The sequence below is a fragment of the Corythoichthys intestinalis genome, chromosome 4 (assembly GCF_030265065.1).
Source record: "Corythoichthys intestinalis isolate RoL2023-P3 chromosome 4, ASM3026506v1, whole genome shotgun sequence".
Taxonomy (NCBI): Eukaryota; Metazoa; Chordata; class Actinopteri; order Syngnathiformes; family Syngnathidae; genus Corythoichthys; species Corythoichthys intestinalis.
This window is the reverse complement of record NC_080398.1, coordinates 37877943-37903537: the sequence shown is the minus strand read 5'-3', so window position 1 is coordinate 37903537 and position 25595 is coordinate 37877943. Positions and strand designations below refer to the sequence as shown.

The following is a 25595-nucleotide window of genomic DNA, read 5'->3' as shown; positions in this document are numbered from 1 at the left end:
AACGTTAGCCCTGCGGAGGGCTAGGTTTCAATTAATTAAGACCACTGTCGATGCGTGGCTAACGTGTCTTACATACAGGCTTTAACATAACATAGCATTGTGGAGTGATGAGGGTGTAAAATAAAAACTTAATCATGCTAACTATCAATTTTAGCTCAGTAGTCATTGCTGGATAAAACACCAAGTAGCACTGGTCCCTAATGTGCTCCAATACAGCCTGTATCATACATTTATTTTGAACACAGCAAAAACTCAAAATCCTATCAGGACTTACAGTTTAGACTAACTTAAAACTTAACTAGAACTTAAAAATGGCTTGACACAAAGAGAAATTCAATTGAAACACGTGGGAAAAAATCCTAACTTTTAAGTGATGTGTGTTATCAAGCGTAATGGCATTTTTAGGTAAGATATATATATATATATTAATAAGATCTAAAAGTTTTTTGAGTGAAAGCAGTGAATTAGTCTTTTTTTTAATTCTAGTTACATCTGAGATGCAATTGTTGGCTGTTTTCAACAATATACATCGAAAATAAAGACATTGATTGACTGAAAATGGTTCAAGATTACATGAAATGTCTTGTTTTCTCATGTATATGTATAATTGCTCTTCACCTAAAAATATATTTGTTTTATCCGATTACTCGATTAATCGATAGAATTTTCAGTTGATTACTCGATTACTAAAATATTCGATAGCTGCAGCCCTAAATGAGATTACCTGATCGTACGAGTGCAGCATCTCAAAGTCCTTCCTGCTGATAAGGTCCTTCACATTGTTGACATTTAGGTCGCTAATTCTGTAGTTGAGGTCTCCGATCCATAAGACCACACTGGTAAAGGCGGAAGAAAAAAAACTGATGAGACGGTGCATTCAAGATATTATGATAAAGTGTGTTTTCGTACTCGTGCTTCATGATGGTCAATGGTGGCTGTGTCGGGTCAGTCTGGTGAAACTGGAGGCGACTACAAATATCTTTGTAGTCCTGATTGCGCCGCTCGTACTCTTCTACGTGTGCTGCCAGGTGACAGTTGACCACGCAGATGTCGGAGTTGTGGAAGCGAAAGCGGACGCCAACTGCGCCTTTGTTTCCCTGCCGGAACGCAGTTGGTTGTTGTCACAATGGAATTATTAGACATACGATCTGTCACGGAATTGGTATAATCCGTCCTTACCATCCTCCCCATGATGCCGGTTCCCACCGACTCCACCTCCACGTCTGAAATGAACTCGGCATGCTCCTTCTTCACGTAGAAGAGTAGCATGATGCCCACTAGCCGTACTAACTTTACCTGTGATACATTTCCAGGAGGACATAATAATAAATTGACTTAAAGGGAGAGACAACACCAAGTATGAATGACCTTCAAACAGAAGATAGTTGCTCAAAGTATTTAAGTATGCAACTATGTTCTCATAAGAATACATTATAATTTGATTAATATGTTCGACAGCCCAAAAACCTACGCTAAATACTAAATAAATTCATTCATTCATTCATACTGCTGGTAAAATTACAAATAGCAATTGCACATAGCAAAACAAATAAATTATTAATACAAATCGGAATAATAATAATAATAATGTAACGAATTGGGTTCTAATGTGGCGGATGTTTCAAGCTGTTCCTGAACGCATCGTCTGACTAACGAGACAGAGAAGGTTAGTAGGGGAGGTTTTTAATTTTTTTCATGTTGTTGTTGGCGTCGGCTACGGCAGACAGTAGCAAAACCTGACAAAGCTGGCGACTTCTTTGCCGATATTACAATCATAATAATAGTGAGAGTCGTCCTCGAGATGGTAGACATATTCCAGCTGTATTGTCGAGCCAGTCCACTGACGCGCACACCATGCTCATATTTTTCCAATCATTTCGTGTTTAACTTCAATCGTAAACGGCATAGTGCTTTGGTAACCTTATATTTTATAATACAGTATTGGAGATTCTTTTTTTTTTTACTCAAAATCGGAATCCATATGCATATTTTGGCAGTCAAGCATGCTGTCTACTGAGATCCTGAGCATTGGTTGGAGGAAGTGCTGTGTGTAAAAGGTTAGCAAAACTTTACTCCCTGAAAACATAAGAACTGGCAACTGCAGTTAGACTGGACTATTAGCTAAGTAGTCAGAACGCTCAACTTACAATGATACATTTTAAAAAAAAATTAATTACCGCCATTATCGGGATAAATTTGATAACCCTACCTTAAGCCAAAACTAAAGACTCTGGATGAGTGTAACATATTATGTCTGTAACGTTAAATACAATTAGAAAACGATGTAATTAAAAAAAATATATATACAGTATATTAAAAAAAGGCATGTCCGATATTTTTTTGCCGATTCCGATACTTTGAAAATGACGTGATCGGACCCGATCGATCGGGACATCTCTAATATGTATGTATGTATGTATATATATATATATATATATATATTAGGGCTGTCAAAATTATCGCGTTAACGGGCGTTAATTAATTTTTTAAATTAATCACGTTAAAATATTTGACGCAATTAACGCACTAGGCCCGCTCAGACAGATTTAAATGTCAGTACAGTGAAAGGCCAACTTGTTAATTGTGTTTTATGGAGTTTTTCCGCCCTCTGCTGGCGCTTGGGTGTGACTTGCGTATGTTATGTGGCGTAATGTCGCCCTCTGCTGGCGATTCAGTGCATCTGATTATTTGGGTTTCGGCGCGCTTTTCTGACGTGATTATATGTCGACGCGAACTCACACTAATAGACAGTGCTATTCAGACCAGCTAACGTCCGCATCCAGTATTCAGTGGCAGTTCTCATAGCCCCATCACACTGTTTGTGTCTAATACATGCACCGCTTGTGAGTTATATTCCTCCTTTGTTTATATTCATGAGCATTAGATAGTTATTGATGATGTGTATTTGAATTTGTTCACATATATGGTGAAATGCAGTTACATTGTTAGATGCTTGTGAGCTAATTGGCTAGTGCTACTGCTCAAATGGACACGTGTGTGTACATTTTATGTTATTTTGTGATTTATGCAAGTTATTGACACATTGTCTTGTTATTTTCAGTTTTACAAAAATACAAGAAACGTGCTCCTGTCAAAAAGAGGTGACTTCAGTAAAGCCCATGCAACTTTGCCACACCGTCTGATTTCTTTTTGGAACTTATGTTCGCTATCTGTCAATTTGTGTACTCACACACATTGAGGACAGAATAGGGCTACTAGTTTATTTTTTGACTGAAAATTTTACAAATTTTATTAAAACGAAAACATTAAGAGGCGTTTTAATATAACATTTCTATAACTTGTACTAATATTCATCTTTTAAGAACTACAAGTCTTTCTATCCACGGATCACTTTAACAGAATGATAATAATGTTAATGCCATCTTGTTGATTTATTGTTATAATAAACAAATACAGTCCTTATGTACCGTATGTTGAATGTATATATCCATCTTGTCTTATCTTTCCATTCCAACAATAATTTACAGAAAAATATGGCATATTTTATAGATGGTTTGAATTGCGATTAATTGCGATTAATTACGATTAATTAATTTTTAAGCTGTAATTAACTCGATTAAAAATTTTAATCGTTTGACAGCCCTAATATATATATATATATATATTATATATATATATATATATATATATATATATTAGGGCTGTCAAAATTATTGCGTTAACGCGTGGTAATTAATTTTTTAAATTAATCACGTTAAAATATTTGACGCAATTAACGCAAATGTCCAGCTCAGACAGTATTCTGCCTTTATAACACCATTTACCATTTTGGTAAGTTTTACAGCAAGGCTTTTTGTGCTGTCTAACAGCGAACTCTTGTGGTCGCTTTGCGACATGGTTTATGGTTTTCTTGCCAGTTCAATATGGCTGCACGATGTCCCGGGCTGACGCCTACGTTCTAATGTTGTGCTTATATGATTCCTGGACAAGATTTGTCCGTAAGTATGATTGTTGTAAAGAATGTACATATTATGTTAGTAAGCGAAATGTTATATTTTTTGTATGAGACGCTTTTGTGTCTTATCTTTCCATTCCAACAATTTATTTTACAGAATATATATATAATTTACAGAAAAATATGGCATACTTTATAGATGGTTTGAATTGCGATTAATTACGATTAATTAATTTTTAAGCTGTAATTAACGCGATTAAAAATTTTAATCGTTTGACAGCCCTAATATACAGTATATATACACACAGTGTGTATATACTGTATATATATTAGGCCTGAACGATATTGGAAACTATTGCTGCGATTTTTGGGGGGGGGTTGCAATATATTGCGATATTATATTGCGACATTTAAAAAAAAAAAAAAAAAATTATAAATATATATATATATATATATATATATATATATTTTAGCATTGGAAAGAGATACATATTATACAAATATTAGACATGTTTTGCACTATTTCCCCCGTAAAGTATACTTTAAAAAAATTTTATATGGCTAACTTTAAAAAATGATTCACTCACATCTTTTAAATTTTTAAACAAATTACGTCACAATGAAAAAAATGGCGTCTGTAAAAAAGTCACGGATATCTACCTCATAACTTTCGCTAAATTGTATTTTTTTGTTACTGTCGCATTTTCCCTGCAATGTTAGATGATAAATAACTTATCCGAAAAAAGAAAAATTGGGGAAAAAAACGTTTAAAAGGGTAAATATATGAAAAAGAAAATCTCGACCACTCCTTGATGTCTGCGATTTCTGCATTGCGACCCCTGTTATAGTACCATGTTTCACCCATAAAATAAAATAAAATAATCCAGTTGCGGCCAGTCACAGCTGTGTCTTGACACTCAGTGATACATGCGACATGAGTTTTTGGATCGAAACAAGGTAAGTACGCAATAATATCTCGTTAAAGTCATGGCGTCTGTAATTCTGCTCTCGCATGCGCTCACCTCCAGCTAGGGTTTTGCTGTTTAAAAAACATTTCTGTTTTAAAAAAAAATGCCCTCCTGTTAAAAATTTGTCTTCCCCCAGAAAGTTGAGATTTTAAGCTTTCCAATCATGTACCACATGTGCAGATCACCGAATCATTTTTAAACAACATTAATGTACTGTAGTAGAAAAATGCTTTGCTTTATTGAATGCTTCTGTTTATCTACCTTGGCTGCAGAATCACTTCTAGTGTTTATTTCCAGGACACAACACAACAGGTGTACAAAGCATACCCATTCGTCAGAACAGCGCCTGTCACGAACGTTTCCACGCACACATATTCATTCCAGCGCACGCTTCCTTCAGGCAACACGTGCTTAACAAGTTAAACGATGATTGAAAGATGCGGTGTGTCTGAAGTCCGCCTCTGTGGCAAGATCAAACACAACCATCGTTAACTTTAATAAGCAAGTGCGCAGAGGAACAAAGACCTGGGAGAGGGAGGGAGTGTGTGTGTATATATGTATATATATATATATATATATTAGGGCTGTCAAACGATTAAAATTTTTAATCGAGTTAATTACAGCTTAAAAATTAATTAATCGTAATTAATCGCAATTCAAACCATCTATAAAATATGCCATATTTTTCTGTAAATTATATATATATTCTCTAAAATAATTTGTTGGAATGGAAAGATAAGACACAAGATGGATATATACATTTAACATACGGTACATAAGGACTGTAGTGGGCATTTCACTCCACTGTCATTTAAATCTGTCCATGCTGTCCTCACTCCGAAGCGTCTACTTTTTCCAAAGCTAGACAGCTAGTGAACGACGCCTTAATAATCAGACTTCTTCCTTTTTCATCCGATTTATGAATAAAATGGCCTCAAACCATTGTCCTCTTTAGACCGTAGTGAAACTACAAAAAAAAAGTACACAAGCATTGCATTAGCAGCAACGTTAGCTTAGTACGCTACACAGGTTCACTAAACATAAACAAAAAGCGTCTCATACAAAAAATAGAACATTTCGCTTACTAACATAATATGTACATTCTTTACAACAACCATACTTACGGACAAATCTTGTCCAAGGATCATATAAGCACAACATTACAACGTAGGCGTCAGCCCGAGACGTCGTGCAGCCATATTGAACTTGCAAGAAAGCAATAAACCATGTCGCAAAGCGACCACAAGAGTTCGCTGTTAGACAGCACAAAAAACCTTGCTGTAAAACTTACCAAAAGGCAGAATACTGTCTGAGCGGGACATATGCGTTAATTGCGTCAAATATTTTAACGTGATTAATTTAAAAAATTAATTACCGCACGTTAACGCGATAATTGTAGACGCTATATATATATATATATATATATATATATATATATATATATATATATATATATATATATATATTTATATATCAGGGGTCGCGTTAACCGGAAATTTTCCGTCGTTGACCGGTTTTTTAAAACGGTGACGGAAAAAACTGAAGTCCATCAGTCATTTTGACAGGTTGCAATTCACACCCCAGACCACAGGGTGGCGAGTTAGCATATTAATTAGCTATTGTCTCTCTTAATGCATGACGTCGTTGGCTATTCTGTCAGAATATTGTACCGTAACCGGGGTCTGGCGGCGGCACCGTGATTGACACATCAACGCGAGGTTCTTATTGGTGCACCCGGTGTGCCAGCGCGTCATCCAATTGATGGACTAGATTGCCGCCTGTGTATAGACCCACATGACGTCACAACTCCGCCCCCCTGACCGGAGCCGCCATATTGTGTGTCAGCCCGTCATGTTTATACATTACCGCTACGTACATGCCTCCTATTACGGCGTGTTTTTCTGCTCGTTAATATCAATAATCAAAATGGTGAAGGCGTGTGTGGCGGTTGGTTGCTGTAACAGAGAAGATAGACGGAGAGACTTGAAGTTCTACCGTATTCTGAGAGACGCGAAGATGAGAGCGAGATGAACTGCTGTAATTCGACAAGAAATCTGGGCACCAAACGATCACCACAGACTATGTCGTAGTCTTTTTATATCTGGTAAGATGCATTTAATATATATTTAGAAGATTTTGGGCTACAACCACAATTAAGATCATTGTGTGACGTTGGTGATTGGGGTTTATATCGTTGCCTCCTTTTCTTTGGGGGCGGAGTTGTTGGCGGTAAGCAGCGTAAAAAGGGAGAAAAATACCACGACTTCCGTGTCTAATTTTTCGCCGCCAAGCAAGCGTTACAATATTAATTAAAAATGAATGAAAACTAAATACTATTGAATATGTCATCATTATCATTTTAAAAATTTAAGTGACGGGTAAAAATAGACTATGACCGGATTTTTATGACCCTGTCAGTCAAAATGACAGACAACGAAAATGTCTAGCGCAACCTCTGATATATATAATGCACACTCAGCAGGAAAACAATCAATTATTTTCAATTAATTGTGCCTGCCTGGACTCCATGAACTGTATGTTAAAAAAAAAAAAAAAAGTTGCCTGAGAGTTTAAGAAGACTCTTTCCATACTAACTTCTAATGCTAACGAGAATGCGAATGCTATGCTCCGAGCCACCTAGCCTGTCATAATAGCATTTGCGTCACCATCCCCTTCCCTCTTCACACTCTGCAATCTACAGGGCAACCAGGCAGGCGGATGTGACAAAATCAGACAGGATGCGCTTCATTCAACCAAACTGTAGTAACGTGTCCCTTCACATCCTCAGTAATGGTAACGGCATTCCAATGATGGGAAAAATAGTTAAAGTAATTAAGTAATTAATTAGATTAGTTTCAGTTTCAGTTTATTCACACATCGTATCATGGTACACACGATGTGTTTACTATTTTTTACTCACTACTGAAAAAAACAACCTCGTTAGAAACGCAGTTATACCCTAACGCCGGTATGAACAACACTGCTGATAACGGTCTGGCGCTTTAATTTATAAAACTGATTTACTGAAGTGTTGTAGTTCCCTATCATGAAAATGAAACAATGTTTGAACACACATCTCGCTTTTCTGTCCACACACTCCAACAAGCTGTGAATGCACCACTTACAGTAGGAGAAAACATGTTTTCGCTAGGGAAGTTTATGTAATTCACAGACACAGGGAAGGGGAAACTGGTAAACTAAAGTCAATAGTTGCAGAAAAGAGGAAGCAGATGAAAGGAGAAGAAAAAATAGCATGGCCATCATATTTTTAGGACACGAAATAGTCCATAAAAAAAGGCGACTTTCTTACTAAAGCATACTTGGCATCAGGATGCAAGGCGTCAGACACGGCTTTCGTCCACTCCATCTCTTTAGGAGTGTCGTTGAAGAAGAAAGCCTCTTTGCTAAGGTCCAACTCCTGAAAACTAGCCCCCCCCAAAATGGACAATGAAGCAGAGCTGTTTTCACGAATACTGAGAAGTGTTGCTGCGAACTGGACTTACCCCACGCAGTAGAAGTCAGGAGGGTCTTGTGTGCAGCTCAGCCATGGGCTGAGGTTTTCTTTGGGTGTTTGCCCATTCACATTGTATGTGCCAAGGAAAAAACTGTCAGACAAGAGGGAGAGTATTTTTAGAACGCTTCAAGTGCCCTATTCTTGTGTTATCATGCTTATGGAATAGTTTAAGAAGGCATCATGGTGGACAAGTGGGCCTGGATGTGTAAAGATTCTGGGGTTAAAATATGGCAATTTATGAATGCTATTTATTAAATATACACTTTTGGACCAAATACTGAGCCAGAATTCACCAGCAGAAGGAAGCAAAACCCTGTTGTTTGAATTTTATACACCAAAGCTGAGGCTGAGGTCATTATCTTTGTTTTAAGAATAAACTGAAATGCCAACACAAAGGCACCACCTAAAAGAGGGAAAAAACCTAACCCAAATGTAATGTTCGAGGTGTCATAAAATGGATGGATAAAAGTATTATAGTCACTGTACTGCTTTCTTATCGTGAAATGATCATTATTTTGAGTTTTTGTGAGAAATGAATGAAAACCCGAGAAACTTCACTAGGGTCTACAAGTAATTACTGAAAAATAGAAAAAGACTTTTTTTTTCTGGTGAAAGTAAGGAGTTGAATTAATTGGGTAGCTTTAGTGACTGTATAACAATATAACACAGTACTCTGTGGGCTTTGAAAAATACATAAGGCGGAAAACACAGACAAGACTGAAAAAGCAGTTTCTGCTCTTGCACCCCTCTTTAAAAGAAACTGCTGTATTTTAAGCCAAAACAACTGTTGTCTTTGATAGGACAATATGTCTATATGCTGCCATAGCAGATTCAAGTCACATGAAGCCCCCAAACTATTTTTAATTTGTCCGTTTTACCCTGACAATCCCCGTTTACAGACGTCGCGCAACTGCTTTTGTTTCAACCCAGCCATAAAACGAAGGTAATTAACTATATTTATTATTCAAAATGTCTGTCGTTTTTAGCTTAGAATCATTCATTGATGTCTCATATTTCAGTAATAAAAAAAAAAAACACTTAAAAAAACTATTCACTCACATATTTTAAACTTTTAAACAAATTATATCACAATGAAAAAAATGGCGTCTGTAAAAAAGTCACGGATATCTACCTCACAACTATCGCTTAATTGTATTTTTTTTTTTTTTACTGTCGCATTTTCTCCAATATGTTAGATGATAAATAATTGATCCAAACAAAAAAAGTTAAAAAAAAAAAAAAAAAAAACGTTTAAAAGGGTAAATATATGAAAAAGAAAATCTCGACCACTCCTTGATGTCTGCGATTTCTGCATCGCGACCCTTGTTATATCACCATGTTTCACCCATAAAATCCCCCCAAAAATCCAGCTGTGGCCATTCACAGCTGTGTCTTGACACTCGGTGATACATGCTACATGGAGTTTATGGATCGAAATAAAGTAAGTACGCGATAATATCTCATTAAAGTCATGGCGTCTGTATTTCTGTTCTCGCGTGCTCTCACCTCCAGATAGGGTTTTGCTGTTTAAAAATTTTTTTTTTGTTTTAAAAATGCCTTCCTGCTCAAAATTTTTCTTCCCCCAGAAAATTGAGATTTTAAGCTTTCCAATGATGTATCACACATGCATATCAGACAATTTTGAAAGTTGGCTAAATTGGGGGTCTCAGAGCGGAACTTCAAGTCACCTGAGTGTTTTCCCCCATAAGTCAAATATTGTGGTGTAAAACTCATTTTTTTTGTCACAAGCTCCATCGTTAAGGACCATTATTACTTCAAACTCACAGAGATGTCCAAAGTAATACCTAGTTTAAAAATCAGAGGTAATTCCAATGTTTTAGTTTAACAACTATTCAATATATTTTAAAAGTGGATTAGTAACAGTGTTGTTTTTGGCAACCTTTGTAATTTTTGTCTTAGTCCTATTTTAGTCATTTCAAAATGTGTACGTTTCCGTTTTAGTTTTAGTCGACAATTACTGAAAGTGTTTTCGTCTGTAAAATTCAAAAGTTTTAGTCCAAAAATAAAGAAATGAATACAGGTTTCCAACAATTTCAAATGAACATTGACAGATGAGCATACCGTATATTACAGCATCTACAAGGACAACCCCAACTTCGTGATGATAATACACACTAGGCAGGTTATTATTTTCAGTACAATATTTTCAGTTAATTAACCCCGCCTAGACGCCACGAACCATATGTAAAACAAAAACAAAAACAAAAAAAGTGAGAAATTAAGACAACGCTCGCTACGCTAAATGCTAATTGCTAACGCGAAAGCTATGCTAACGCTACGGGTTGCATTTCGTGTGTGATGATAACTCAGCACAGACTTCTAGAAGCTAAAGCAACATTGCATATTCTCTGTTGCCGAGATAAGAAAACAAATCTTACTGTGTTTAAAAAAAAAAAAAATGCCTACGATACAGGCTGACGGCTCCAGGGGCTCGAGTTGCTCAGGCACCTGTGCTCTAAAATGTTTGGTGTGCGCTTTTTAAAGGGTAAAAAGTTTTTTTTTTTTTTTTACAGCCTATCTGTGAAAGTTTGCAACAGCTAATTGAGATCAGCATAGGTTTTGAGAAGAAAATATTGTATTTCTGTTTCTTCTGTTGATTACGAGGGACAGAAATGCAAGTCGTTGGGAGTAGGACGAGTGAAGGCACACTCACACACTCACATTTGAAGAGAGAATGTACTTTTTATATGTACCGTACAATAAATGGACTATATCAAGATAAGACGATAAGAAAACTAGAAATTTTAATTTTTGTAGAAATTCCGATGGAAGCTTTTCTGTGGCAGGTAAACCCCTTGTGGTCACTTCCTGTAGCTATCAGGTCGTTTCCTGTTGATTTGGGGGCATTTCCGGGTAACTTCTTGTAGACTTTGAGGCATCTTTGGGTCAATTTCTGTTCATATTGGGTCACTTCCTATTGATTTTGGCGCATTTTGGGGTCACTTCCTGTTGATATCAGGTCACCTGGGTTGGAAAGCAATAGGAGTGAATGCAAGTTTGTGCTATTGAAATGAATTGCAAATAGGGCCATTGGAAGTCACTGAGAAATGTTGGCCATTAGAAATGAATAGGTCTGTTTTTGTCAAATTATGGCCAAACTGTATATTTTTGGCAAAAAATGAACTTTTGTGCCCTTTAGCGTCCTTTTTGATGTATAAATGATGTGACTTGGACAAAAATTGTAGGACAAGTAGCGTTCTGAAATGTCACTTTTTGTCAAAAAACACGCGAACATTCAATTTTGGGGTGTCAAATGAACGAGAGCCTGCGTCGCATTGGAATCCCAATTGTTTTGGTGTATGAACGGTGTCAGTGGGTAGGCCTGTTGTGATAACAAATTTTAGTAGGCGATATATTGTCTCATAAATTATTGCCGATATGCGATAATATTTTCAATTTTTTAAAAAACCAATTCAACCACTAATGCAGTGACAATACATCCTAAAAAATCCCCTGCAATGAATTGTTATTCTTAAATATTGAATTGTTATTCTTAAATAAAACACAAACTATATTAAAAATACTAAATATAAAAAAAAAAAAAAAACACGCACACACAAAGCATAACGAGTCATTTGAAAGCTAGCTAAGTGCAAAACATTAAATAGATAAGAAACACAATGCCATTTTTGTTCTCTGCCAATTAGAGTCCATCAAAAGTATTTACAAAATATTTGATCGAAAAAGACTGTCATCTTGTCCTGCAAAGTGCACGTTAGCAATTTTGAAGCGAAATTATTCATTGCCAATTGGATTTTTTCATAAAGGGTTAGGTTTAGTAATAGTAGTAATAGATACTTTTAATTTTTTTGTTTGTAAATGCTGTAATCCAGCGAGTTTTCATGCTGGAAGTGTCACCTATTAACCGGAATTTTGCGTTGTGGAGAAGACTGCCCATGTTTTATAGCTAAAGTGGTTGTACATTGTCTTTTTTCCATTGGCCACAATGTAGCAATGCTAACATTTTACAATGTTTAATATAGATGTGTTTCCTTATTTTGTGTGCCAAGTCCCCTCAATGCACGCAAACACACGCACGCAAGCGACGATAAATCGCAGCCGTGAAAATTACTGCCCTCATTTTTATTAGCCGTACAATAAATGGACTTATTGCATATCACTACAGGCTTATCTGTGGCTCAAACTATTTTGGCTGGGCGGCATGCTGAAGAAACGCTAGTGAAAAAGCTACTATCAATGAACTTCAACAGCTCTAAAATATCAACTAAGCTACAGCTGTTAATTTGAGAAACCTTTCAGCAGGGTAAACTACCTCAGGCGACGGCTGCTGCTTAATTTAACAAAGAACACAGTTCAAGTACAAACTCACCAAAGATGACTCACTTTTTTACATAACACCCACAGATCCAAAGCACACTAAATGTTTAGGCTACATTCTTAAATAATCTCATTTGGTAATGTTAGTGAGGTAAAATGTGGTTTATTGAAAGGAAAACTGAACGATGCCATACCTGAAATGTTCACGGTAAATGTACAAGTCCTCATTCTTCAGCAGCTCGCACTTGATGAGGTTGTCTCGAAGGCCGAACTGCGGCATGGTTAGAATGTGAGATTTGTTGGACGGCGTGTGGCTGGAAGAGCGAACCAGGTCATCCCTACCGTCCCGGCTGGAGATGCCCTGACTGTGGCGCCAGAGAGAAATGAGATAGCGATTATGTCAGCTGGCAGAGTCTGAGATGGAAGACAGTGTTACATAATTTTCTTCACGCTGGCTCGTGTTCTGATACAACAAAGCCCTCCTCTCACAATACTTAAATTTAAGAGATATTTGAAACTGGTGCAGCGTGTCGACTCGTGATGTTGGAAACTTTCCATGGGAAAAGAGCTGAACTCAACAAAATTGAAAGTTGTGTAGACGCAGGAAAGGCAGAACACACACGAATGGTATGCAGTCGTGCTCAATTTCTGAGTTGTCAGTATGAAGCAGCTAGACGAGGAAGGAAATGCAATATGGCTGAAATCCTTCTAGGAATAAACTGTAACTCATCTAACTTTGAAGTTCAGTCCAAGAGTTACAGCAGTGGACTGCAGCAGCTCATAATTTAGACAAACTTCATTTACTTGTCAAAGGAAGACGAAAATCTAAATAAATCCAATTTTACAGTTAGTTTTACTAACTTGGCAAGCATGGAGAACCTCACTCCTATTCTTGTTTTCACCTTTGTATAGCATAGTAAAGTATTAGTTAGGGCTGCAGCTATCAAAGATTGTAGTAATGGTAAACGGACAGTACTTATCGAGTATTCTACTGAAAAATCCATCGATTAACCGAGGAATCGAATAAAACATTTTTTTTTAGGTAAAGACCAATTATAAATATACATGAGAAACCAAGACATTTCACTTAATATTGAACAATTTTTTAGACAATCAATGTCTTTATTATAGATGCAAATTGTTGAAAACAGCCAATAATTGTATCTCAGCTGTGACTAGAAAAACAAAAACAACAAATTCACTGCTTTCACTCAAAAATATTTAAGATCTTATTTAAAGAAAAAAAAAAAAAAACATTATTTCTTACATAAAAATGTCATTACGCTTGATAACACACATCACTTAAAAGTTAGGGTGTTTTTCCCATGCGTTTCCATTGAATTTCCATTTGTGTCAAGCTATTTTTAAGTTCGAGTTAAGTTTTAAATTCTTTTGAGTTCTTGCTGTGTTCAAAATAAATGTACGACACCTGCTGTATTGGAGCACATTAGGCAGTGCTACTCGGTGTTTTATCCATCAACGACTACTAGGGCTGGGCGATATGGCCTCAAGTACGTATCACGATAAATTGAGCAGATTTACCTCGATAACGATAAATGACGATAAATTCGCCCAAGCGGATATATAATTTGAAAATTTGAATCAATGCATGGAATACAAATTAACCGTTTCTCGTTACATTTATTTACCATCTTTCAATTTAACAATTGCACATGCAGTCTAAATATTAAGTATTAAAAAAATCTTGTAAACAATAAGAATTCTAGTGTGAACATTTATAACAGCTTGTATGACTTGAAAAATGTACATTATAAAAATCAATACGATGACTGTGCAAACATGTCCTTCTAACACAAATGACTTTAACAGTACACTTCAGACAACTTATTGGTAATGGCTGCTGTGACATAATTATTCAACACAATGTTTACGCCAAGGTTTCAGGTTTTTTTTTCCCCCGAAACATTTTTTAATACATGCACCCCTCCACACAGACACTACCAGTTTGACGCTGTATTGCTCTGATGCCAATGAAATATTTAAGGTTTTATGATGGCAGAATAAAGCAAACACATACAGAAAAATAACTGTGGCCATTAAACTGTCATATTACATATAGGCTTCACTGTTGGATTATACTTTATGCTGAGTGCTTTACCATCATGAAAGCTTTCAGAGAAATCACACAGAGATGCCAAATAACGCGACATAATGATTGCTACATGAAGTCCGTGCCCAGTCCACTCATTAATTTCAGCCGTTTCGACAAGGTTAGAGCCGCTATCCAACTCTTGCACGGTCATTTGTAGCCGCTGTTAGCCGCTAGCGTTAGCCTGTGGCTTGGCTACCAGAAGAAAGCACTGAAAGCATCCTCTCCTGAAATCATGAGAACCAGGGAGGACAGCGAGTGAAAGCCCGTCTGGAACCCGCCAAGAGTTTACTTAATGTCGGGTGAAAGTTTGGCAAAGCTAACTTTAGCCCGACTCCATCCCGTTTACTTGTAGCGTTAGCCGCTGGCATTAGCCTACCGGGCTCCAGTTTGTTTGGCTTCCTGAAAACCACGTGACTCCATACGTAAGCACACTGTCTGCTTTCTTAAAGGGGAATGAACATAGCCGAACAACACAGAGTCAAAGTGGGATGAAAATACTATATTTTCTTGTTTTATTAAATTACTGAATTTGCCGACATGGTCAAAATTACGTCGGTCATCGTGAAGAATTTCAGTGACGGTAAATTTTTGGTTTACCGCCCAGCTCTAACGACTACTGAGCTGAAATTGACAGTTAACTTTATGTTTTTATTTTACACCCTCATCACTCTACAGCAGTATGTTTTTACAGATTAAATAAAGCCTGTATGAAAGACATGTTAGCCACGCAACCTAGCCCTCCGCAGGGCTAACATTACGTTAGCGAGGTACAGTAACGTTATTCTCATTTATTAGCTCTACGTTAACTTAATTTTACCTTGTCGCGAGTATCGCTCCTCCGCTCTCAGAGTAAACAGGGTGCCTTCGGTGGAGCTGCAGCATTAAAGACGGGCTGCAGTGTTATGGAAGCGCTGTCTTATGGTGAATACATGAAACAGTGTTCGCCTTGGTGTCCAGCTTGAAATGCTCGCACACTTTTGACATATTCTGCTTTTTCTTGGTGCCTTTCTCTTCGCTTTCATCGGCTTCGGCAAAATTAAACGGTTCCACGAGGCGAAGAAAATTCCTTGTTCAATTTTTTAAAATCGAGTTACTCGAATTATTCGGGTAATCGTTTCAGCTCTAGTATTAGTATAGTATTTGGGTTGTTCCAATAATGTTTTTTTGCTCCCGATCCGATCCCGATCGTTTTAGTTTGAGTATCTGCCGATCCAGATATTTCCCGATCTGATTGCTTTTTTTTTCTTCTCCCGATTCAATTCCAATCATTCCAGATAATTTTTCCCGATCATATACATTTTGGCAATGCATTAAGAAAAAAATGAATAAAACTCGGACGAATATATACATTCAACATTAAGTACATAAGTACTGTATTTGCTTATTATGACAATAAATCCTCAAGATGGCATTTACATTATTAACATTCTTTCTGTGAGAGGGACCCACGGATAGAAAGACTTGTGACTTTGTATATTGTGACTAAATATTGCCATCTAGTATATTTGTTGAGCTTTCAGTAAATGATACTGTAGTCATGCCCAAATGCATGATGGGAAGGGGAACCATGACTGTGCGTAGTGCTACCAATTGATATATCTTCTCTGCGTTGGGAAATAACATAAGGTGTTAAGAAAAAGATCAATTGCTACCTTGCTTCCCCACACTGCTTCCCATGATATTTCTAATCGTAGGGAGAGGGATTGTAAGGCTTTAGCCAATTAAAAAGGCTCCAAAGGCTGCCAAAATTCACTCTACTCATTTTACGCTGCCTTTTATCTTGCTATATAGGTAAAACGGCGCCATTACAGATTAAGTGCGGCAATGCGTGAGTGGGCCGTGCAGCGGATGCATTAACTGCGTTAAATATTTTAACATGATACATTTTTTAAAAAATTAATTACCGCCGTTATTAGGATAAATTTGATAACCCTAACTTAAGCCTAATCTAAATACTCTGGAAGAGTGAAACATGTCTGTAACGTTAAATACAATTAGAAAACGATTTAATTAAAATATATATATATTAAAAAAAGGCATGGCCGATATTTTTTTGCCGATTCCGATACTTTGAAAATGACGTGATCGGACGATCGATCGGGACATCTCTATATGGTATGGTATAGTATAGTATAGTATAGTATAGTATAGTATAGTATAGTATAGTATAGTATAGTATAGTATAGTATAGTATAGTAGCTTCAGCAATGCAGTTAACTCTTACAGTGCCATTGACGGTGATAAACGTCCAATCAATTTTGACAGGGAGAGGCTGACACCCGGTCAAAAACTTAAAAAGTGAAAGTTTCTAATGTGTGAGTTTCTTACTGAAGCATTTAGAAAACCATATCTCCAATCATCAACAGCAGCTGATGAGTTAACAACTAAATGTGGCCTTTTTTCACAAGAATATTTTGCATTTTAAAATATTGGACCCAGAAGCACTGTAATTGTGGGTGCGACAATGTGATGCGTGTAGCGGCGATGAATCAAATTTATTCAATTTTCCTTCATTTAATAATTTACATTTTTACACTGGTTGCTGACAAAATTTATGCCTAACAACTTCATGCAAAATTCAAGCATTTTTCGAACCTTGTAAGCACGATTGTAAAGTTTCAAGGACCTATAAAACCCTGCAGATAGGACTTCTATAGCTGTAAGCAGCACTGAAACATTCTAATTCACAGCCGTCTCATACACTGATCCCAAAATAAGAAGATGCCTCCCGAACAAATTCTGAAGCCTCGGTGGAATTAAGGTAAATCTTATAATCTGTCACTTCAAAAAAATTATATATTGCTATATTTACCTGACAGTTTAAGACTATCTTCTCGTGCATTTTAATTGCTGTGACATCTTGGGTTTTAAAATTCCTTATTTTGTTATCATCCCTTGCAGGATGTCGCAGGGCATTGGTCGAGAAAATAATTTTAATCACTTGACAGTGAGCCAACTTTTTCACATCAGTGTTTGGCTATCAACGTTTCCACTCTTAATTTACCCTCATTTAGATGAATAGCACAATAATCTATTTCTGCTTCCTCCTTGACAATCACACCCTGTTTTTGTGGTTCAATAGAAAGCACACTATTTTCTCTGTTGCATTGTGAAGATTTGCCAACTGTAACTTTTTCGCAACGTATTCATCGACATCGCACTTGGTTAAGCGGAAATGTTTTTAGTCAGTACTGAGTAGAGGTGCAACAATTAATCGACAACTAATCGAGTAGCAAATTATATATATAACTATTTTGACAACCGATTACCATAATTTTCGGACTATAAGGTGCACATGACTATAAGCCGCCACCCACCAAATTTGACACAAAAACATTATTTGTTCATAGATAAGCCGCCCTGGACTATAAACCGCAGCTCTCCTCATTGTATTATCGGATATTTACACCAAAAGATATTAACCGGCAACACTTCATTTGACAGAGGCTTCATAAGACTGTCATAAGATCAAATGAACCACCATTCATTGCTTCAAAAAGCTTCATTTAGCCATCATTGCTCCTTTGGGGGAGAAAGTCAACCTCTGCTGCCAACTGCTGTCACCACTGTTGTCATCCAACATGCCTCCTAGCGTGCATTGCAGTGCTACAGATGTAAATGACAATTAAAATTCATGTTCTGTGCTAATTATTTCTTCAGTTACTGTTCCAGTTGTTTCATTAATTGCTAGTGATGGTATTTGGTAACACTTTATTTGACAGTGGCGCCATAAGACTGCAATAAGACCATTATAATTATGACATGACATGATGACACTGCCATGATCATTAATGAATGCTTATGATGGATATCATTTTGTGTGACCCGGCAAATTATCTCACTTTCAGATCGATGTAAAAGATGCTAGGTGGACATAAATGGAGTTAGTGACATAATTTGCCGGATGACACTTATAACATCGGTCATAGGCATTCATTAATGCCCATGATAGTGTCATGTAGAGCTGAAACGAATACTCGAGCAACTCGAGTAACTCGAGCTTAAAAACTGATCCGAGTAATTTTATTCACCTCGAGTAATCGTTTATTTTGACAGCTCTAAGCATCACGTTTTGCTCGGACTACTTTTAATGTGGGACAACGCACGGATGTCACGTGCGTAGAGGAAGAAGCAAAAATAAATAAATAATAAAAAATTTAAAAAAAACTTACTACAAACGAAGCCGACGTTGCTAAATACTAGCCCGCACGATGCTACGTTGGTAGGTAGCGTCTGATTAGTCTCATAGAGATCACATGTATGTTGAACTAGATGCGAAATGACAGATTCCGCCGCGTCTAGGCAGCGTTAGTAAACGGCCGCCATCTTAAAGCAGTACAGCGCGAAGCGCTAATATAGAGCGCTAAGCGCTAATAAATAAAGATTAACGTTACTGTCACTAGCTCACGTAACGTTAGCCCTGGGGAGGGCTAGGTTTCTATTAATTATGACCACTGTCGATGCGTGGCTAACGTGTCTTACATATAGGCTTGAACATAACATCGCGTTGTGGAGTGATGAGGGTGTAAAATAAAAACTCGATTATGCTAACTATCAATTTTAGCTCAGTAGGCATTCCTGGATAAAACACCAAGTAGCACTGGTCCCTAATGTGCTCCAATACAGCCTGTATCATACATTTATTTTGAACACTGCAAAAACTCAAAATCCTATCAGGACTTACAGTTTAGACTAACTTAAAACTTAATTAGAACTTAAAAATGGCTTGACACAAATAGAAATTCAACTGAAACACGTGGGAAAAAATCCTAACTTTTAAGTGATGTGTGTTATCAAGCGTAACGGCATTTTTAGGTATATATATATTTTTTAATAAGATCTAAAGGTTTTTGAGTGAAAGCAGTGAATTAGTCTTTTTTTTTTTTAATTTTAGTTACATCTGAGATGCAATTGTTGGCTGTTTTCAACAATATACATCGAAAATAAAGACAATGATTGACTGAAGAAGGTTCAAGATTAGATGAAATGTCTTGTTTTCTCATGTATATTTATAATTGCTCTTCACCTAAAAGTATATTTGTTTTATCCGACTACTCGATTAATCGATAGAATTTTCAGTCGATTACTCGATTACTAAAATATTCGATAGCTGCAGCCCAAGTGTCATGTCATAATTATAACGGTCTTAAGGCAGTCTTATGATGCCGCAGTTTCTGTTTCTATTTATAAGGCTACATTCAGTTTATTTAAAACAGGGCAAAAGCTGGTAAGCCATTTCCTGTCAAATGTTCTTTCCTAGAACTCCTTTCCATTTCTGTGTAAAAAAGTTGGTTGTGTAGGAAGGTTATTTATACCTATTCAGTGCTTTACCTCTCTGTGTTTGAGTTGTGCGTGGCGCTGTCGGAGCCTTTCAAATGCTCCAAGCTTTTCTTTTTCTTGTCTGTCAATTTCTCTGTTGGCAAAAAAAAAAAAAAAACGTTAAAAAATAAATAATTACCAACTGAAATCATGAAAATACCTGTTTAATACCGTTGCAACAATGTACATCAAGATTGTGATGGCAGAATTTTGGATACAGTGCTCTTTACCACAATGCAGGTGTGCCTAAAGAAGTTTCCTGTGTGTGGTGTTGAATACTGATGGGTGTGATGGAGAAAGCGTGGCCAATTTCTGAACAAAGCTGGCTCTTGAAAGGGGGCGCCGAGTTCATTTGAGCAGGAAATCAACTCGATATGAGAGTTTAAGATTCCAAGCATGTTAGCTCTTGGTGTTTTGTGAAGATTAATTGTCAGAATACTGAAACGTGAAACGCAGGATGTAACCGGACATAATTTTACATTTTCTGGAATATTCAGTTGTCATTGGTCATGTAACTCCGTGAACAATTACAGCAAAGGTCAAGCTCCACCTAGCAAACCACTCGATGAGCGAACTATTGATGTTGCATTTTTCAAAAACGAGACCTAAGATGTTCATTGGAAAATGCATTGCAAGAAGTTATCATTTTAACCATTCAGACCTAAGCATGCAGCTGAAAGACATGATGCATTCGCGTCTCTAAACAATTAAGTACACTGAATTTAGTTGCTATTGCCACTTCTGGGAGATGATTGGACGAGACTTTTACCAATCAAAACCAAGTCATGAGGTATAACATGCCCTCTTTGCTATTTTTAGCTCTTTGAAAATGGCTGAGACAAAACGCAACTTTAAAAAGGCAAACCTAAGTGCTCATTTCTTATTAAAAACACATTAATATTAACATTAAAAAAATAACCAATCAAAACACGACATATCCCCAACCAAACATGGCACTTTGCTCTGGTGTTTTTGAGTAAAGATCAGCAAAATCTTCTTTTTTTTTTTTGACCAGTTAAAAAAAAAAAAAATCAGGGTCTGATGGGGTTAAAGGTCATCCACTTTTATTTTTTAACATAGTTTTTGTGTGTAGACCTTTATGGTACGATATGGATTTTTTTGTGGTAGTTTAACATACTTTTCTACTCCATGCATGCCCCATCAATGCCCTTATAAGTACACAGACTGCGGACATATTAACTGATACTGCCCCAAAAAGCCCTTGAAAAGAGCGTATTCGGGTCGAACACTCTTGGTGAACATGCGCAGCGCTGTTTCTCTGCATAGTCTACGAGTGCCAAAACCACTTTTCTAACCCACTTAAGACTCGCTCTTAACAGTAAACAATCAAGTTTGCTGTTTTTACGTTTTTTGCTACTGATTTGATGGGCCAAATACTCATTGCTTTATGTTCGTGTGTGCATGCATGAAGTTCAGAATTTTGAACAGTAGGCTTATTTTTCGAGTTAGCCGGGGTTTAGTCAGTCGGTGGAGTGCGTTTCAACAAATTCCGTGCAGATTGTTAGTTGCAGGGCTCCAGAGTGGCTAAGCTAGCATGAGTCAATGGTGCTTGCTCGCATACATTTAGAACAGTGGTTCTTAACCTGGGTTCAATCGAACTCCAGGGGTTCGGTGAGTAAGTCTAAGGGGTAAAGAAACGCTGAGGCTGAGCCCTATTTTTGTACGCTGATTAAATATAGGCAAAGTGGCTTTTTAGACCAAATTTTGGACTGGTTTACTACCAATTTAAAGGTTTAATCCATTCCTTTTAACTGATAGTCCTCGATCTGATGGAAGTAGGAACTGGTTTGCTCAGTGGAAGGTTGACTCGCACTTGGTATGAGGGAATACAACAGACCAATGGGCAGTGTGGTCTCAAATTTTGACCTGTTAATAAAACGTGCAGTCAAAAGAAGAAGTGGAGAAGAATTTTGAACGGCAAAATTATTAGCTTGCTAGGTTAGGTTTTGAATTTGAAAAAAAAAAAAGCTTCACTATCTAATTCAGTAGGGTTCAGTGAATCCACATATGAAACCTGTGGGGTTCGGTACCTTTAGCAAGCTTAAGAACCACTGATTTAGAAGCTGTGGAAACAGACAGAAGAAATGGGCAAAGGAACGTTTCCACAAATTCCCTATGAAGAACGAGGAACAATCTAAACTGTGGTTACTTGCTGCTGGCTAAGTTATAAAAAATTAACAGATAAAAATAACAATATGATATCACTCCGCCCTACTTGCCTTGACACCCTGTTCCCTGCAGAGCTACTGGATTACAAATGTTGCTGTTCATACTACAATTATTGACATGCAATGGTAAGTTAGAATCACTTTATCCTTAAAATATAGCCAACACTATTAATTGCATGGGTCATCGGTAATTCTCATGTGTGCATATGTTAACTCCAGAATTAGGCCTAATGTCACACATTCTGAACTTCCCCTTTAACATGAAGTGCAGTTACATTTCAGGCCGCGGTGGCAGTCACTAGTTAAAAAAAAAAAGTGTCAAACTGGAGTAGTGCTGCAAAGATTAATTGATTAACTCGGGTATTCGATAAAAAAAAAGAAAAAAAAAAGATTTGAATTCAATTTTGCTGCTTCGAGTATTCGTTTAATTAAAGTGGCGTTGTTTATTTTGAAAGTGTTTGCATTTAGTTTAATTGATTTGGGTAGATACACTGCTTTCTAGACTGCCTAATTTCACATGGCTGAATCTACGTGCTTCCTGTTAAGAAAAACATAAGATAAGTTTTTGTTTGAGCTAATGTTTTTTTTAATGCATTCGTAATTAAGTTTATAGATACTGTATATTTAGCCTATTTTTGTGGGAATATGTGTCTGAACCATTTGTAAAGAGCATTGTAAAAAAGTTAGCATTTTATAGCATTTAAACTAGATCCTAATTCATTTATTTTTTATACCATTTGAGGTAATTTTTCATGTTCCTTACCCGATTACTCGATTATTCAAACTAATGGTTCAACGGTTAATCGACTACTAAAATAATCGATAGCTGCAGCCCTAAACTGGAGAATTTCCAAAGCCTCTTGGTGACTTTTTTTTTTGTCAAAGTGACAAGTTACCATCATTTTTTCCCTACTGTGCTTTATTGTATTTTTGGTCCATTTAGTTTGGCAATGTTAAAAAAAAGGTTAGGGTTAGGGATCATTTGTAGTTTTAGACATATTCAGAGTGTTTCTTTCTTTTCTTTTCTTTTTAATCACTTTTTGCTTCTCCCACGAAATTATTCCTTTCTCCTACAGGGCCCATTACAATTACATGCCAATTAGCAATTATGCAAATTAGATAAGGGCGTCATCTAGCGACTTTTAGGACAGCCAATAGCTACTTTCCTTATTGGGGAGTTGGCAACACTTTAGCACCTTCAAGACAACTTGGCATCTCGGTGTTGCTACTAACACATTGATGCTTGTGGTTTACCTGCTCACCTTTAAATAATTCAATTCTTCACATGTACAAAAAACAATTGGCTTGGGAAATATTTTCTCTGATTTAAAGACTTAAACATTAAAAAATTTAAGGATCTGCACGTTCGGATAAAATGGTTTGATAAAGAGGGTTTTATCATCTCATACAAATGAGTCATTCATAGCCTTTCAAATACAAATGCACAAAGTTCAGTATTACACAACCATCCCTACAATGCTATACTATTACTCTAAACTTTAAATCCGCAGAAGAATTAGGATTCCCCCCATAATCCATTGCAAAGTATAAACCCATCAGAAAACACATGGGCGCATTTATTACCTAGCTAATTCATGAAATTACTTAATTTAAATGCTAAAACAGCAAACACACCTCACATTTAAAAAACGATTCAAGCATTAAGACATGAATTGTTTCCCAATGAACGGCGTTATTACAACACCGTAACCACAACAACACAATGGCAGCATCACAAACTGCTCAAGCGACGTCGTTAACCACTTGAAATACGTCCATTTGATAGAATTGAAACGAAGAAAGGTTTATATGTTGCAGAAATCAGCATCATCTTGTAGTCGTTTTCCTCTCCGAGATTTATCGAATCCGTCGACGGGCAGCGCGCTCCCCACTCACTTCCTCGAGCTAGGCCGCTAACTTCAACCAGCGACAACAAAACAACGAGCGGACCACATACTGATAATTCATGTTCAACAAAAATCCAAAGCAATGTATTTGTTGGTCATACCAGAATCTCTCATGACTATCGACACGTCGTTCCAAGTTCCCTCGCATTCTGCACCCGAGGAAAAGGCGAGTCCAGAGAGCTTCCGACTGAGACCAGCCCCTATTCACGTTACCGTGGGAGGAGTTTCATTTCGTCTTGAAAACGGCAATAACGTGGACTCAAAATACTTTTGGCTATGCACACTTGTTAAATTACAATAACCATCATTTTTACTGAATGCTAGCATTTTGCGGACGTAGTTTTCTGACTCTCATACGTTTCATGGCACCACACGAGCCAATGTTCCACGATTAGGCCAATGGTTCTCAAACTGTGGTCAGAGGACTACCAGTGCTACGCGAGCTTCCTCTAAAGCACATGTGTCAAACCGATTCCAGAAAGGGCCAAGTGGGTGCTGGATTTTGTTCCAACCGATAACGCGCAGAGTTTAACCAATGAACTTCCTGCTGAAACAAGCAGCACCTGACAAAGTTTAACTGATTACACATGTCAAAGATCTAATGACGTACCGCACGCATGCTATTTTTAGACCGTGACGTCGCATCGTAAATCGATGTAAAGCCAAAGTGGGACATTATAGACCCGCCCTCGCATAGAAACAACGTAATTTGTGCTACTTTTCACCGGTAATCTTTCAAAAACGAGCATGCCGATCACGCATTGCTTTTTTGAAACTGGTAGAAACGACTCTAGACATTACGACACATGAAGGATGTTTTCTTCATACGTTTCCGGAAACCAAAAACTCGGGAGGAAAAAATGTGAAGACCGAATTAACTTGCGCGGACTTTAACACCAGCTCGGTGAATCCATTCACATTTCATATGCAGTAAACATTATGTTGGGTTGGCATGGTCTTTCAGAGGACAAAGAGGTAAGCCATTTTTATATTTTTAACTTATTTTTTTAGCGTAACGTTGTGCCGTACTGCTTCTGTCTGACAATGAATGACCTGAAAAGAATTACAATGGTATCTGACTGCCACTGTTACCGTTTCTGCTTTATAAATATATATATATATATATACATATAACACAACTTTAGAAAGAGGAAAGTGTAAATAAATGATAGAATTAAGATTTGTTATCAATGAAAAAATTTAAAGTGTTCGTTGGCTGTCACTGAGTAGCATTTGCGATCGCAACACAAAGCTAACTAAATTAGCCCCAAGAACGGTCAGAGACCTAGGACAACCAGAGGATATATAAGAAAGACAGGGCTGTTGGTAAAGGATAGCTCGTTGAAGCAGGAGAATGTAATTGTCAGTCG

At 37.0% G+C, this 25595-nt stretch overlaps 1 protein-coding gene across 3 annotated transcripts in view; it reads right to left on the bottom strand.

The window, feature by feature from the left end:
* inpp5b (inositol polyphosphate-5-phosphatase B) overlaps positions 1-25595 on the bottom strand; it is a 55409-nt gene that overhangs the window by 14406 nt on the left and 15408 nt on the right. For 2 of the 3 annotated variants that reach the window (XM_057833458.1, XM_057833459.1), the window contains 7 exons: positions 20142-20223; positions 12892-13062; positions 8388-8489; positions 8195-8309; positions 1180-1296; positions 910-1097; positions 725-836 (listed from right to left, as the gene is read on the bottom strand). In XM_057833458.1, the coding sequence (XP_057689441.1) occupies positions 725-836; positions 910-1097; positions 1180-1296; positions 8195-8309; positions 8388-8489; positions 12892-13062; positions 20142-20223 (887 nt within the window). Of the gene's footprint in view, positions 1-724; positions 837-909; positions 1098-1179; positions 1297-8194; positions 8310-8387; positions 8490-12891; positions 13063-20141; positions 20224-24326; positions 24491-25595 lie in introns of those variants that run through there. The other variant, XM_057833460.1, reaches the window with a different exon arrangement.